The following is a 17,069-nucleotide window of genomic DNA, read 5'->3' as shown; positions in this document are numbered from 1 at the left end:
ACACCAGTGAACACTAAAGTTATAAGAAAACGTGATAACCTTATTGCTGACATGGAAAAACTTTTACTGATGTGGATTGAAACCAGTCACAACATGCCTTTAAGCCGAGCCATCATCCAGGACAAGGCCCTAAATCTCTTCAATGCTATGAAGGTTGAGAAAGGTGAGGAAGCTGCTGAGGATAAATTCAAAGCTAGCAGAGGTTGGTTTAATAGGTGCAGTAGCTGCAGAAAGTTATCCATACGAGCTTCCTCAGATAATTGAAGATGGTGGATATACTAAGCAGCAGATTTTCAACATGGACAAAATGGCCGTATATTGGAAGAAAATGCCATATAGCACTTTTATTGCTAAAGAGGAGAAGTCAATGCCTGGCTTCAAAGCTGCAAAAGACAGGCTAACTCTCTTGTTAGGGGCTAATGTAGCTGGTGATTGCAAGTTAAAACCTATGATGATTTATCACTCATAAAATCCTAGGGCCCTAAAGAACTATGCAAAAGCTAGCTCCCTGTTTATTATAAATCTAATTCAAAAGCTTGGTTGACTGGAGATCTTTTCTCAGATTGGTTTGTGGACCATTTTAAGCCTACAGTTTAGACTTATTGCAAGGAAAAGAAAATTCCTTTTAAGATTTTACTTCTTGCAGACAATGCCCCTGGCCATCCTACAACTCTTGGTTTGTACAAGGAGATAAATGTTATTTTTCTACCTGCAAATACAACTTCATTGCTGCAGTCTATGGATCAAGGTGTAATTGCCATGTTTAAATCGTATTACTTAAGAAGAACTTTTGCTATGGCTATAAATGTATTAGACAGTGATACAATAGCTGGGCATAAACAAAATTTTAAGTATTTTGGAAAGGCTTCACAATTTTGGATGGTATAAAAACTATTAGAGATGCATGGGAGGGAGGCGCCTCCGTAGCCAGGTGGGAAGGAGCAGCAGCAGTGCGTAGCACACACGCTTCTTGATTAGACCGGGGTTCGAGCCCGTCACCACCAAATACGGAGGATGCGGAAAGGTCAGGGAATGACCACCGCATATCCCGGAACAATATGGCCTTAGTTGCTAATGCTCCTAAAAATCAAATAACAAATAACAATGCATGGGAGGAATTAAAGAAACAACCTTGAAAGGTGCTTGGAAGAAGCTAATTCCCACACTTATGGACGATTTTGAAAGCTTTGAGAATTCGGTGAAGGAAGTCGCTACAAATTTGTGGAAATGGCAAGGGAATTCGAATTGGAAGTCGAGCCTGGGGATGTGGCAGAATTGCTTGTCTCTCATGATGAGACCCTAACGGATGAAGCAATTCTTCTGATTGAAGAGCAAAGAAGGATGTTTCACGAAGATGAGTCCCATCCTGATGATATTCCTGCTATCCCTAGAGAAATAACTACTGAGGAATTGGAAGAAGCTATCAACTGTATAGAAACGGGGATGGCAGCTTTTGAGAGAATTGATCCAAATTTTGAAAGAAGTTCTAAAGTGAATGCAAGACTTCTAGATCAGTGGTCGGCAACCAGTGGGCCGCGGACCACTGGTGGTCAGCGAGAGAATTTTGGTGGTCCACAGAGTAATTTGAATATATTTGCAATTTTCGTGTTTATTAAAATGTTTCATTATATTCTGATTCTACTTTTTTGCAATTTTTGTGTTTATTAAAATGTTTCTTTTTAGATTCAAATAAAATAGCCCTAATGAGTGAGAAAAAGCAAGCAAGCAAGCATTTTGCACTTCTTAGGTAATACATCATGTTGTCATGAGTTGGTTAATGAATCAGAGCCTCCGCAGCCACCGCAAGGCATCATCAGGAAGAACATTAGAACTGGAGGCGGAGAGAAGAAAAAGTTCAAAGTTTCAAGAAAATATGATGCGGACTACTTGAAGTTTGGATTTATTCAAGAACCTGGAGGTGAACAGGATCCACGGCAATTTTGTATTATATGTTCTGAGAGTTTATCCAATACTGCCATGAAATCTTCAAAACTCAGTAGGCACTTGCAGTCAAAACACCCAGATTTAACTAAAAAGTCAGTTGAATACTTCCAAAGGATTCGTGAAAATTTACAAAAGCAAAAAAGTTCATTAGCAACAATGATTGTTGAAGATAAGTCCTTAGTAAAATCTTCTTATTTGATAGCACTTCAAATTGCGAGATGTAAAAAGCCGTATACGATTGGAGAAGAATTAATTAAGCCTTGCTTGTTTACAGGCCTGTGAAGAGGTTTTGAGGAAACAGGCTATCCAGAAACTGAAAGGAATTCCTATGTCCGCTAACACTGTGAAGCGCAGAATTGAAGACATGGCCGAAGATATTGAAAATCAAGTGATTGCACTTGTGAAAAATTCTACGTTTTATTCAATTCAACGACGAATCAACAGACATAACTAACAAGGCAGTTCTTCTTTGTTTAGTGAGGTTTGATTGCCAAGGAGAATTAAAGGAAGAACTCTGTTCGCTAATCTTGTCGGGTAGAACAACCGGCTCTGAAATTTTCAATGCACTTAATGGTTATTTCCTGAAACACAGTATTGAATGGAAGAAATGTGTTGGGATATGCACAGATGGTGCCGCAAGCATGACTGGACATCGTTCAGGAGTTGTTGCAAAAGTGAAAGACGTTGGGTACTCAGACACCTTGTTTACTCATTGTATTTTACATCGCGAGCAACTTGTGGCAAAAATATTATCTCCAGAACTGCACGAAGTACTCTCTGATGTAATTAAAATTGTAAACGAAATTTGCCACAAAGTGCTCAATTCTCGAATATTTGAGGCACTTTGTGAAGAAATGGGCTCTCAGCATACTCATGTTCTTCTTCACGCTGAGGTGAGATGGCTGTCGAGGGGCAAAGTACTAATCCAATTGTTCGACCTGTGCCAAGAAGTCTAGTTATTCTTCCAGCAGCAAAATAATTTGTGGTTCCATGATCTCTTGTCCGACAATGATTGGCTAGCCAAGCTTTGCATACCTGGCAGATATTTTTTCTCTGTTAAACGAGCTAAACACGTTCTTGCAAGGACAGCTTACGGATGTGTTCACACTGCGAAGCAAAATGGATGCATTTCAAAGGAAGATATTGCTGTGGCAAACGCGGTTGGCTGAAGAAGATCTGCAAATGTTCCCAAAATTTGATGATTATGTGAAACAGGAGGATGTCAGGTAATAACTCTTGTTCGATTGCACTTACAGTCGCTCACTGACTGTTTTGGTCATTATTACCCAGAGGAAGAGGACCCCAGACACAGAAATATGTGGATAATAGATCCATTTTCGGCAAAAATCGAGAATAGTAATTTGAACATGAAAGAAAAAGAAAGCCTAATCAATCTATCCTCCAACGACAGTCTCAAAGGTAAATTCCACTCATCCCTAACAAGATCTCATTTTTGGCTTTCCGTAAAAAGTGAGTACCGAGTGCTGAGTGAAAAGGCCATCAAAATTTTAATTCCATTCGCAACTACATATATGTGTGAAAAGACATTTTCATCAGTTACGGCAGTTAAAAGCAAGTACCGCTGTCGGCTAGAAATACAAACGGCTCTCCGTGTTGCAGTAATGTCATTGGAGTCAAGAATCCAACAGCTTATTTCAAACAAGCAGCAACAAATGTCACACTGATCATTTTGCTATAATTAATCCTTTATACACCTCTATGTCGAGGTGCACTCGATATTTGATAATTGTTAATATTAATTTATTCTGTTAATGCTTTTTTAATAAAATGAAATTTAAAATGTTTTTTTTCCATTTTTCATAATGAATATATCTGTGTTTATTTATTATACTTTTTTTATCACTATAAGGCCATTATATTATTAATTATATTAACATTAATGATATCCAACTTTTTGCAAATAACTTGAAGTGCAAAAACAAGTGTAAGTACCATTTCATATTTAGAATGTTACTTTTATGGAAAAAATCATGGTAGTGGTCCGCGGGATTCAAAATTTTGAGTTTAGTGGTCTGTGAGGTCCGAAAGGTTGGTGACCACAGTTCTAGATGATATTGCATGCTATAAAGAAATTCTAAGGGAAAGGAGACGGAAATTCACGAGGCAAAGTTCATTGTTTTGCTACTTTACGAAAGTACCATCGCAACCTTTGACAGCAATAGCTAGCCCTGAGCAATCTTCACCATCAAAAGCAACACAAATCCCTGCAAGAGCTTCAACCAAGTTTCCATTGTCAAAATGAATAAGATTCGTTAATGAGTCAGATGATGAAAATGTGCCATCTCCTTCATCCTTCCTACAATAAATATATTCTTTTTTTTTTTTTTTTTTTTTTCAAATTTACATTCGCCGATCACTATAAGCTAAGGGCAAAAATATTAACGCAAGCAATGTGTGTACTGTATATTCATTTGATTTTCTTATCGTTTTTGAGGCCTAGCTCTGTTGCTAACTTAATATATGATAGTTTAAACATGTTATTAGGCTTTTATATGCATTTGCAAGTGAAAAAAATTCTATGTTCCACTTTTTGGCGATTTTCGCTTTTCGGCGGGGGTCTGGAACCTAACCCGCTGTATGAGTGGGGCCCCTACTATACTTGTTTTTGAAGGGAAGGCTCCTTTTTTGAGCCATCAGTATATATATGAACACATATAAGTTCGAGCATTGTGTTTTGTAGCAGCCTTATCCCAATTGCCTTGTTTTCATTAGGTTTGTTCTGATAAAAGGTGGTCCATTGTGGCTCAAATAAGTATGGCAAGATCGGATGAAAGGGAAGGCTCCGTATTTTTGCTGCATAGTTGAGTAGCAACATTTTCCTTCAAAGATGGATTGGAGGTTCGTGTGCCTCTATATATAAACTCTGTACATGGGATGTTCTGAAAGCTCCTAAAGCAGTTCCTAGTGCACTAGCAGCAGTTCCAGCTGCTAGTGTCTAGCCGAATTAATGCGCTTTTCCTGGCAGAGCCATAGATTGGAGCTCCGTAATCCAAGTGAGATCGGATTAATATCTGATACAACCAAAGCAGCTTAAAGTGAGACCTGTACACTGTATACAGTACTCAAGATGTGTGACCTAACCAAGGCCTTGTACAAAGGGATAACCACCTTCTTATCGCTACTAGCAAAGTTTCTGTACATCAATGAGAAAACACCATGAGCGGTCTTGGCAGCCTGTCTGCACAGCTCAGAGAATTTCTTATCTGACTGCACAATCATGCCCAAGTCTTTTTTATTTTCCACACTCCTGAGTGTAGTACCATACAATCAGCATGTGATTCTGGGATTACTGCTACACAAATGAAAAACCTTGCATTGGCTAACTTCAACTTCCATTTTGCAGGTGATTGACCTACTTTTCTTATATTTTCTTGCAGTAGCTCACCCTGATTGCTGTCGTTAACCTGGCCAACCTTTTTATCATCTGCAAACTCAGACATTAAGCCTGATATACTTTCATCAATATCATTAATAAATATTTAAAACAACAATGGTCTTAGCACTAAACCATGGGGGACTCCACTAATAACATTATTACAGAAAGAGCAGTGCTCGTTGATAACCACTCTCTGTCTTCTCCCACTGAATCATCCCTTTATTCATAACAGTTACTTGCCCTTAATATTATATTTCTCCAGTTTTACAGCATTCTTTTATGTGCAACAGTATCAAAAGCCTCCTGAAATCCAAGTATATGATATGAAAATTATTTTTTGCATCCAGTTCCTTGGTCACTGCATCACAGTAACCTATCATATTGGTTAGACAAGACTGCCCCTTAACAAATTCATGCTGTGACTACAGTATAATTGCATTCCCATCTAGATGGTCCTGCATTACTTCATTAACAAGTGACTCCATTATTTTCCCTGGAATAATGTTCAGCTAAGAGGTCTATAATTATTCGTATCACCTTTTGATCCTCGCTTATGAATTGGGGATACATTTGCACATCTCCAGTCCAAAGGGACCTCCCCTGAATCCAAGGATGCTCTCACAATTATGGCTGAGTGTTTGCCTACCTCCTTTGCTGCCTCCCTTAATATAATTGGACAGAGTCCATCTATCCCAGGTGCTTGTTTTATGTTCATCTTCAACAATTTCTTTATCACTTTCCTTTCAGTTATCACAAAGTCATATAGCTCCCCATTAGAGTTTGATAAACTTCTGGAATCCTCCCTCCTCTAAAGAGTTCCTATGTGTGAATGTAGATTAAAAATACTTATTGAATCTACATTCACACATAGATTCAAAATACTTATTCAACTTATCAGTAACCTGAGCAGGTCATCAATAGTCAACCCATTGACATCAAGTTGTCCAATGTGATTCATACCTTCCTTCTAAAAATTAAGGCGCCTCCGTAGCCAGGTGGGAAGGAGCAGCAGTGCATAACACACGCTTCTTGATTAGACCGGGGTTCTAGCCCGTCACCACCAAATACGGAGGATGCGGAAAGGTTAAGGAATGACCACCGCATATCCTGGAGCAATATGGCCTTAGTTGCTAATGCTCCTAAAAACCAAACAACAACAAACCTTCCTTCTAAGCATAGATGTCTTTGCTGCTTTTCTTTGAATTCTTTGTCAGAGGTTTCAGGTTTCTCATAATCTGTCTTAGCTAGCCTAACCCCCTTTGCGACTGTAATTATAGACATAATTTATGTATACTATAGGCTTCTGTATCACCTGATAATTTATTAAGTGATCACAGTATGCGGCCCCCACTATTACTATTGCTGAAGGGGTAAATTCAGTTCTTTCAGCAAGATGATGTAGTTGTTAGCAATTTCTTTATCAGTAGAATTAATGAATGGCCTACAAATAAATTTCAATTGAAGACATTAATTCCAATGTCTGAAATTACTGTAAGTTACGCTTACAGTAGTAAATAATGGAAGAGGACTACTTTCCTATATAGTTAACAGAGCAATGATTTTTATAAAGGTTATGTAAAATGTAGGACTGTAGGTGTTTATGGAACTAGTTGGAGAAGAAAAATAAGTAACCTGAAACTTTAAACAAACACAGTGTTTAGCTCTTGTTTGGTATCGTAGTACTTTTTAAGGTGAAAACGAAATACGGTGCAACCTCAATATAATGCAAGTGTCAGGTGACAACTTTAATACTCGCATTATAAGCAAAGCACGTTATGGCCGAAAAAATTTTACCATTTTTTTTCCTCTTTTTTTTTAACATAAACACACTTCACTTAGTAAATAAATATACCATTAACATTAGCAGAGGCATATGATGCAAGGAAGCAAGCTTATATAGCCAAGCCATCAGCCAAAAAAAAATAAATAATAAATAAAATAATTCCATTTCACCCATCCATTCACTCCACTTTATTTACTAAAGTTTTATGAGTATACAAAGTATTAAAGGCTATATGATTCTCTTTACATTCTACTAATACACAATGCTGTTAGAGACTTACATTTTACACATCTGCTCTGAAATAGTCATGTTAATTTAGTTTGTCGGAACTCATGACAGTGTTTTTTCAGTACATAATTCTTAATAGTGGTCAGATGCAATGAATGGAGATGTTAACAATCACTCTGATGTTCTAATCACACCATCACCTCATTAATGTTTTCAAGTACTTTGTTAATTTTTGGCGATTTTTCCTTACACATGTCATCCACATTATCTTCTGAGTCACACCTGACATCACTGGCCTTCTGTTTGTAAATTGTCTTACCACTGTTCATAGGGGGCTGTGATTTTTTTCATTCAGGTAATATACAACTGGAGCTTCTGCATCCACCTTAATCAAAGCAGCCAGGTAATTTGCTCCATGACTGCCACCAAGTAACTTGTTATAAGCAGCCTTTTTTGCTTTTTGTTCTGAAAATGCTCCTAATTCAAGATTATTATATATATTGAGGATGAGTACGGTGAACCCCAAACCAAGTTCGTGGCAAGCAATGGGTGGTTTAATAGGTTCAAGCATTGCGCTGGTTTCCAAAACATTAAAGTATGTGGTGAAGTCACAAGTGCCGATTCTGCAGCTGCAGAGAAATTTTGTGATGCTTTGGAAAAAACCCTTTCTCCACAGCCCTCAACTTCCACAGCGGCATGCTTATCAGCTGGAGAACTAAATCTGGCAACAATGCTCGAAAGGTAAAACTTTCTGATGTTATGCCTCTCTTTTTTTGTAATTTTATAGTTTTGAAATATTGTACACTTTTGTAATTTTACCTGCGCATAAGATAAAAAAATGTAATAAATAATTCTATTTACATGTTCGTTGAACATTTCTTTTTTGCTTCAATCAAATTCAGCATGCATAGTTGCGAGTGCTGCATAAGCACTTAGGGAAATTCCAACTTACATAGAGTTCCCCGGAACTCAACCTTTACGTAAATCGGGGAGATGCTGTACTGCACATGGGTAGCAGTAACTCCAAAGAAATGTACCAACTGGGTGGTGTTACCTCAGGGTAGTAGAGAATGAAAGAGACTGGGGGTAATTGTGCAGTCAGATGATGAAGTTTTCTTAGTAGTGCAGACAGGCTGCTATAGTAGGTCATGGGGTCTTGTCGATAATATACAGGAATTTTGCTAGCAGTGATTTGGAGCTGATTATCCCCTTATATAAGACAATGGTCAGACCACACCTTGGGTACTGCGTATAGGTCTGGACATCTCATTTTAGGAAGGATGTAGAGTTGCTAGAACGAGTACAGAGAAGGGCAATAAGACTAGTGAGGAGAACAAAGGGGTAGTCTTACGAAGAAAGGCTTAAGTTCTGCAAATTGCAGCATCTGGAGACTAAGCACCAGCGAGGCGATTTGATTGAGCTGTATAAGGCTTTGAATAACTCTTGCTCAGATTAAAAACCTGAAGGGGCATAAACTGAAATTGAGGAAAGACAGTTGTCAAATTGATATGTGGAAATTTTTGCTTAGCCAGCAGGTAGTTGATTGCTCACATCTGGTAGTTGATTACCAGATGTGAGCCCCTTGGGTTAAATAAGCTTACTTTCTTATATCACATGCCTCTGCTAATGCTAATAACTGGGGTATATCTGAAACTGTGGTATGAAGAAGCACATTATGTCGAGGTTGAATTTTATTTGCAAAGATGGTGACGTTTTTTGCATTCAATTTCTGTGCAAAAACCATAAAAAAAAATCACTTCAGAAACTTCTGAAGTAAAAGTTTGACTATATTTAGGAAGGTAGAAATAATTTCATATTTTTAATCATTGATTAATATGGCGCCTCCGTAGCCAGGTGGGCAGGAGCAGTAGTGCATAGCACACGCTTCTTGATTAGACCAGAGTTCGAGCTCGTACCCACCAAATACGGAGGATGCGGCAGGTCAGGGAATAACCACCGCATATTCCCGGCCCGGATAAAGGGTGAGGGTTGGTGTCAGGAAGGGCATCTGGCCATAAAAATTGCATGCCAAAACAATAAAAACACTGACCCCATATTAATAATGGGAAAAGGCAAGGACAAAAAAAAAAAAAAAAAAATCATTGATTGATGTGTATTGCATGAATATTATTTTTGAACATCATAATTCTTCAGTAGCCTTTGATTAATTTCAGTAAAAAACTTTTTTTAAATTTAAATTTTAAGGGATTTAGCATCATTATTGTAGTTTTAAATGTAGTAAAATCCCCCCCCCCTCCCCTTGTTTTAAACATTATGGCTGTTGTTTTTGTCAGGATAATTATACCTATGATAACTGTAATACTGTTGTGGAAATAAAGATGCTGCCACATTTCAGGTATTCCTACATCTTCCGATTTGGATATTTAATAGTGAAAATGTTTTTATTTTTTTCATGTTAAAATTAAAATAAGTCTGGTCTGCATCAGTTGCCTTCTTCCTTCAAATGATTTGAACAGATTCTTGTAGGAAATATGTTCAGAAACTCATATATGTGCTTAATTTCTCATCACTCTCAGTTTTCAGAAATTTTCAGTTACTGACCAAGACTAGTTTATTTTATATATTTAAAAAAAAATAAAATAAAAAAAAAAATAAATTTTTTTCCTAGAACATTCTGGATATTTCTAGAGCATTTGTGAGCTTTCTACAATGTTTGAGAATGTTCCAGAATGTTCTAGAATGTTGTTACATGTGCAAGAAAGGTTGGAATGTTTTTAAGAAGGTTCTAGAACTTTCGGTGAAGTTCTCTAGAAACATTGTGAGCCTACTAAAAACCTCTCTAATGGTGTTTATATGAGTGGGTTCTGCACCATGCAAGCATTTTGAAATTTAAAAAAAGTGTGTGTTTCAGAGAGCAAGTGGTGAACAAGTGTTTTAATGAATTAGTGTTTGTAAACAACTTGTGTGCATAAGTGTAACTTGTGAACTGTGTTTAAATTATAAATCAAAATCTACAATTTCTTAATTGTGTTCTTATGTGTGCATACCTCAACCATACATCAAATACGTTGTGTTCTTGCTGATATAAGCTATCAGTCTTATTTCTTGCTGAAATATTATATATACATGCTTATTTCTAAATACAAAGGGTACCAGGAAAGTTTTGCAATATGACGCAACAATGAATCACAGGAAACTGTTTGTTGCTGCATGTTGAGACATGTTCATACGTGCATAGTAGCCGCCGCGCCAAGTCGATGGGCTCAGTTATTCATTAGTAGTGAGAGTGTAAAGTGCTTGCGATGGCATCGTGGTCACGAAATGAGATAAGGACAGTTTTGCGGTATAATTTTGTGCGTGGTTTAACCATAGACCAGTGCTTAGAAGAAATGACTCTTGCACTAGATGATGATTGTCCACATCGTACAACGATATTCAGGTGGTATAGAGAATTCCAAAGGGGAAATTTCACTCTGGAGGATTCTGAGAGGCCGGGAAGGCCACGAACGTCAGTTACGGAGGAAAACGTTACTGCTGTGAGGAAAATGCTTGACGAAAACAGGCGAGTGACCTACCAACGAGGATACTTTGGGCCTAAATGCACCAGCAATTCGTTCGATTCTGCAAGATCATTTGCACGTGAAGAAACTTTGTTCTCTCTGGGTGCTGCATCAACCGACTGAAGAGCAGATGACACGACGTGTGACTTGGTGCCGGGAGATGTTAAAAAAGTTTGATAAGGGACAATCTCGGTATGTGAACAACATCGTGACAGGTGACGAGACTTGGCTGTACTATTACGATCTGCCGACCAAGGCTCAAAACAAAGTTTGGGTCTTTGATGATGACGACACACCCGTAATTGTCAGAAAATCCCGATCTGTAAAGAAGAAAATGAAAGCTGTATTTTTCAAATCGAGTGGAATTGTGGAACGTGTCGTTTTGGACACGCAGAAGACAGTCACAGCTAAGTGGTATACTGAACAATGCCTGCCTAAAGTCATTGGATCTATGAAGAACCTGCGGCCAAAGTCAAGAATGGACACCTGGTACCTCCATCACGATAATGCTCCAGCTCACTACGCCAAAGCCTGCACCGAATATTTGACCACGACAGGACTGAAACTTCTCGAGCACCCTCCCTACAGTCCAGACCTTGCTCCCTGCAACTTTGCACTGTTCCCGCATGTGAAAATGAAGCTAAAAGGGAGGCGGTTTTCCAGTGATGAGGACCTTCTACGGGCTTGGGACAACGAGTGTGCTGTACTCCCTAGTGAAACTTGGCAGAACTGGTTTAAAGATTGGTTTCGGAGGATGGAGAGGTGTATTGAATGTAGAGGAAATTACTTTGAAAAAATTAAATAAACAAAGCTGTATTGCAAAACTTTCCTAGTACCCTTTGTAATACAGAGATTTGGACCTCTTCAAAACCAATGCTCAATTACTAGGATCACAGCTTCAGTAGTGGAACCTTCTTGAAAAGGGTGTCAAGGTGCCTTTTTATAGGAAGAGGCAATCTAAGATAAATGACCTATTACTCCAGGGATGGTGCTTTGGTTTATTGCAACAATTCAGAAATGAATGAAATAGTTACAGCTGAGCATGTCCCCAAGCTGTGGAGGCTTTTCATTAATTCATCCAAAGTCAGTTTTCGAAAGCAGTTTTACTCCATAGTGGAAATAAGTATCGATCTATACCATTGTTCTATGAAAGTCGCATGAAGGAAACGTTCGAGAACCTGCAGATTGTTTTGAAAAAAATATGCTATCAAGAATACAAATGGAATATTTGTGCCGACCTAAAAGTGGTAGCTTTGCTGACTGGGTTGCAAGGTGGATACATTAAATACTGCTGCTTTTTATGTGGGTGGACAGCTAAGCAAAGGGGGAAAAAAATGGCCAGACCATTCAGAAACTGCACCAGGCAAGAAAAATGTAGCACATCCTCCTTTGGTATATAAGTCAAAAATCTGTTTATCTCCATTGCACATCAAGCTAGGTTTGGTAAAAAATATTTGTGAAAGTAATGGACAAAAAAAGGAGAAAGATTTTCCTGTTTGAGACAAAAGTTTTCTCAAATCAGTGAGGCCAAGATAAAAGAGGGAATTTTTGTGAGTCTTCAAATCAGATTGCTATTCCAAGATGAGGAATTCACTAAAAAATTAAATGCTACAGAAATAAGAGCCTGGGAGGTATTCAAAAATGACTGCCAGAACTTTTTAGGCAATTAGAAAACAGAAAATTAGCTCATCCACAATTTCACAGAAAACAGTGAAATTGTGGAAGAGCTAATTTTACCATATAGAGAGTTGGGATGCAAGATGTCGTTAAAGCTTCATTTCCTACATTCCCATTTAGACTTTTTTTTTTCTTTCTGAAAACTTGGCAACAGTCTCTGATGAGCATAGTGAAAGGTTTAACCAAGATATTTCTCAAATGGAAAAAAGATACCAGGGAAAATGGAGTCCAAATATGTTGACAGAATACTATTGGAATCTCGTACGGGGGACAGCAGTGGACGATTAGGCAAAAGACAACAAAATAAGTGTTTTGTTATCTACTAAACATTCTTGTTTTAAATAGAACAAGGTTAATAGACCTTGTTTTCAATATTTAGTACTGTATATAACATTTTCTTAAATATATGAAATCTTTTTTACTAGAAACTTAGTTTTTGACTTTAATCCTCTCTCCCTTAAAAGTGGTGGATGTTACAGCAATATGGTTGCCATATTTGATTTCATGAATGCCAAATCTATAAAAATCATCCTGAATTTTAACAGGAGGGAAAAATATGTTTTTTTTTTTCCTGACCAGGGTAATTGCATGAGAGTTTCGTAGCAATCACAAATAGAAGTTTTATATTTTATTGTTAGGTTAGTCAACATTTTGGAACAGCTTCCAGAGGTTCTTTCAGAGGATCTTGAACAGATATCGACACAATCTTGCTGTGGAAGAATTTTTTGTTAAGGCCGATGGGTTCCCTGTATGGTTTGCACCTCCTACATCAGAAATCAAAAGGGAATAGAGAAACTTGGAAGAGGATGGTATGCATTGGAAGGATTTCATAGTGATAATGCTCTTCATTGCAATATGGTGAATGTAACAACATTCAGTAACAGTATTAGCACATCTTTTTCCAAGGAAACAGTAAGTAAAATTTTAATAATATGAACTTTAATAGTGTGAAGTAAGTACAATTTTAATAATGTGTATTATAATATGATTACAGCAATTTTTAATGGCATTATGCCTGTACGTCGTAATAGTAAAATGTACATCATCTTAAAAAGCTGCATTAGCTGTGTTAGTGGTTAATTTAGTTGTCTATATGAAGTTAACTATGTTATAAAATTGCAGCTAAAATTCTATATCTATGTCAGTTTACTTATGTACAGATGTTCCTTTTTTAATAAAGGATCATTTAATGACACTGCAACATTATAAAATTATGGATACATAGAATAATATTTAATTTCCACTAACTATAAATATGAGTGAAATAGTGAAATTTACACTTCATAAATAGGTTGTATATTACAATGATTCCCAGCCTGTGGTATATGCATAGTCTGATGATCTACACATTTCGGGGGGGGGGGGGGAACAGTAGTCACCCATTACAAAAAATTTATATTTTTTTCAATGGTTGGTATTCAAGTGTTGTATACAGACAGTGTGAACACATATATTTTGTTAATTATAAGTCCTCATAAAGAGATTCAGTATACCAGCAATTCACAGCAATTTTTTAGCACCTACATTTTATATAAAGCATTACATCCATACTGCACTTGCTTATTGGTTTTTTGCTTTACATGCTTCCAAAGTGTTGATATATATTGAATCTGTGACTGTATTTGTGTGGGGTTATATTTCATTGTTCATTTTTATTTTAAAATTTATTTTAAATAAAAATGAATGGGGGGGAAACAGTAGTAGCACCCATTACAAAAAATTTATATTTTTTTCAATGGTTGGTATTCAAGTGTTGTATACAGACAGTGTGAACACATATATTTTGTTAATTATAAGTCCTCATAAAGAGATTTCAGTATACCAGCAATTCACAGCAATTTTTAGCACCTACATTTTATATAAAGCATTACATCCATACTGCACTTGCTTATTGGTTTTTTGCTTTACATGCTTCCAAAGTGTTGATATATATTGAATCTGTGACTGTATTTGTGTGGGGTTATATTTCATTGTTCATTTTTATTTTAAAATTTATTTTAAAATTTATTTTAAAATAAAATGAATGGGGGGGGGAAACAGTAGTAGCACCCATTACAAAAAATTTATATTTTTTTCAATGGTTGGTATTCAAGTGTTGTATACAGACAGTGTGAACACATATATTTTGTTAATTATAAGTCCTCATAAAGAGATTTCAGTATACCAGCAATTCACAGCAATTTTTTAGCACCTACATTTTATATAAAGCATTACATCCATACTGCACTTGCTTATTGGTTTTTTGCTTTACATGCTTCCAAAGTGTTGATATATATTGAATCTGTGACTGTATTTGTGTGGAGTTATATTTCATTGTTCATTTTTATTTTAAAATTTATTTTAAAATAAAAATGAATGGGGGGGGAAACAGTAGTAGCACCCATTACAAAAAATTTATATTTTTTTCAATGGTTGGTATTCAAGTGTTGTATACAGACAGTGTGAACACATATATTTTGTTAATTATAAGTCCTCATAAAGAGATTTCAGTATACCAGCAATTCACAGCAATTTTTTAGCACCTACATTTTATATAAAGCATTACATCCATACTGCACTTGCTTATTGGTTTTTTGCTTTACATGCTTCCAAAGTGTTGATATATATTGAATCTGTGACTGTATTTGTGTGGGGTTATATTTCATTGTTCATTTTTATTTTAAAATTTATTTTAAAATAAAAATGAATGGGGGGGGAAACAGTAGTAGCACCCATTACAAAAAATTTATATTTTTTTCAATGGTTGGTATTCAAGTGTTGTATACAGACAGTGTGAACACATATATTTTGTTAATTATAAGTCCTCATAAAGAGATTTCAGTATACCAGCAATTCACAGCAATTTTTTAGCACCTACATTTTATATAAAGCATTACATCCATACTGCACTTGCTTATTGGTTTTTTGCTTTACATGCTTCCAAAGTGTTGATATATATTGAATCTGTGACTGTATTTGTGTGGGGTTATATTTCATTGTTCATTTTTATTTTAAAATTTATTTTGGAAAACATATCTTTTTACACAATATTAGCTATTAATATTTTATAACAAAATTATTGATTTTTATGTTACATTGAGTTAATTTTTTAAAATTTTCTGAACTATTTTATTATGTTTGGGGAAAATTTTTTTGTGTGAGTGTGTCAATGTTTAGAAAAAAGAAACATACACATAAAACACTCCCTCTGTATTCTAAGTAATAAATTAGCCGACATTTCATCCTAAATTGCACTACAGTATCAATCTGAGAAAAGAACATGCAGTATGGGAACCTGTATTCGGAATCCTGAAATCTGGAAGGTCTGAAAAAATATGATTATGTGATGCCACTGTAGTTACTCCTTTTCATTACTCCTTTTCACCTGTCTAACTGATCATTGTATCGACAGTCATTTTCTTCTTGAAATTTTATTGGCTGGTATGCTTATGGGATAAATTATGTTTATTTTTATTTACTGGAAGAGTAACTACATTCAATAAATATGAAAATTACTGTAAGGAATTGAATTTTTCTGCCATCAAGCACATTCTCCCACTACATGAACAGCCTTCCCTTAAATACTTCTGGGGCTTACAGTGAAGTTCCTGCCATCGTAATTGGCTCTCCTTTCACTATTTTTCATGACAAATTTTTGGAGCTCACTGATCTCTTTGGCAAAGACAAAATGTCATTTAAAATTTTTATGAATGGCATAAGTGGATACCCTTGAGCTACTCTTAAAATATTTCCAAGTGTTATGTGACTAATTTCAATTGGAGCTGTTTTATATGCAGGTCAGCAGTGTTTTCCCCTACTAATATGACTGCATTGTCATGGCAACAAATTTTTATCTATAATACAAGAGGATATCCAGCTATTAAAAGAAACTGAAAAGCAAATAAACAAGAAAAAAATAGAATTTATTGGATAATCCATGTACATGCTATGTTTTTATTCCTTGCTGAATGGTTAGAAACATTTTTGTCACCAGCATAACCAAGAGATGAATAAACTCCCCCCCCCCCCATTGACATTGTTTGTTGATTTCAAGTTGAACAGGTCTTTCTTTTAAAAACACAGTAGTTTAGAAAATGCAAGAACAGATTTTACAAAAAATAAAATCCCTTTTAAAACACCACAATCTTAACACAGCACACCTCATTTTTACCATGGTTTCAGATATAAAGCAAGTGTGATCATGCCCCTCGAGAGGAGTATAAAAAATAATGCAGATTATGGCTAAACATGAATTTCATGATAGAATATATACTGATAAAATCAAGCTCCACACTCACAGAGGGAGAACCAGCTACAGATCACTGGCTACTGTATTCTCTTCCAAGGTATATTCTCCAATTAACTGCGTTTTTATCAACAACACTACTTATCTGAGAGTAAATACTGAACATGTTTACTTTCTCCCCTACGTCGCCTCAGTTTAGAGATACAATAAAAAGTAATGTACATCAGTGAAAATTTAATTACACATCGGAAACTAACAAAAGTAAACATTTTTTCTTTGAGATACATGACCGCA

At 36.2% G+C, this 17,069-nt stretch overlaps 2 protein-coding genes across 2 annotated transcripts in view; both read left to right on the top strand.

Moving 5' to 3' along the window:
* The window catches only part of LOC150078213 (adhesion G protein-coupled receptor A3-like), a 112,942-nt gene extending 99,652 nt beyond the window's left edge, over window positions 1–13,290 (top strand). The window contains exon 7 of the mRNA XM_090384262.1: window positions 13,189–13,290. Within this exon, the coding sequence (XP_090240388.1) occupies window positions 13,189–13,282 (94 nt within the window). The 3' untranslated portion in view covers window positions 13,283–13,290. The remainder of the gene's footprint in view (window positions 1–13,188) is intronic.
* A 10-nt stretch (window positions 13,291–13,300) lies between these two features.
* LOC150078212 (adhesion G protein-coupled receptor A3-like) overlaps window positions 13,301–17,069 on the top strand; it is a 137,649-nt gene continuing 133,880 nt past the window's right edge. The window contains exon 1 of the mRNA XM_090384493.1: window positions 13,301–13,462. Coding sequence (XP_090240619.1) covers window positions 13,301–13,462 — 162 coding nt within the window. The remainder of the gene's footprint in view (window positions 13,463–17,069) is intronic.

Source organism: Mastigoproctus giganteus, chromosome 11 (assembly GCF_048544385.1).
Source record: "Mastigoproctus giganteus isolate SK-2022 chromosome 11, ASM4854438v1, whole genome shotgun sequence".
NCBI classification, from domain to species: domain Eukaryota; kingdom Metazoa; phylum Arthropoda; class Arachnida; order Uropygi; family Thelyphonidae; genus Mastigoproctus; species Mastigoproctus giganteus.
This window is presented reverse-complemented; position numbering and strand designations above follow the sequence as displayed.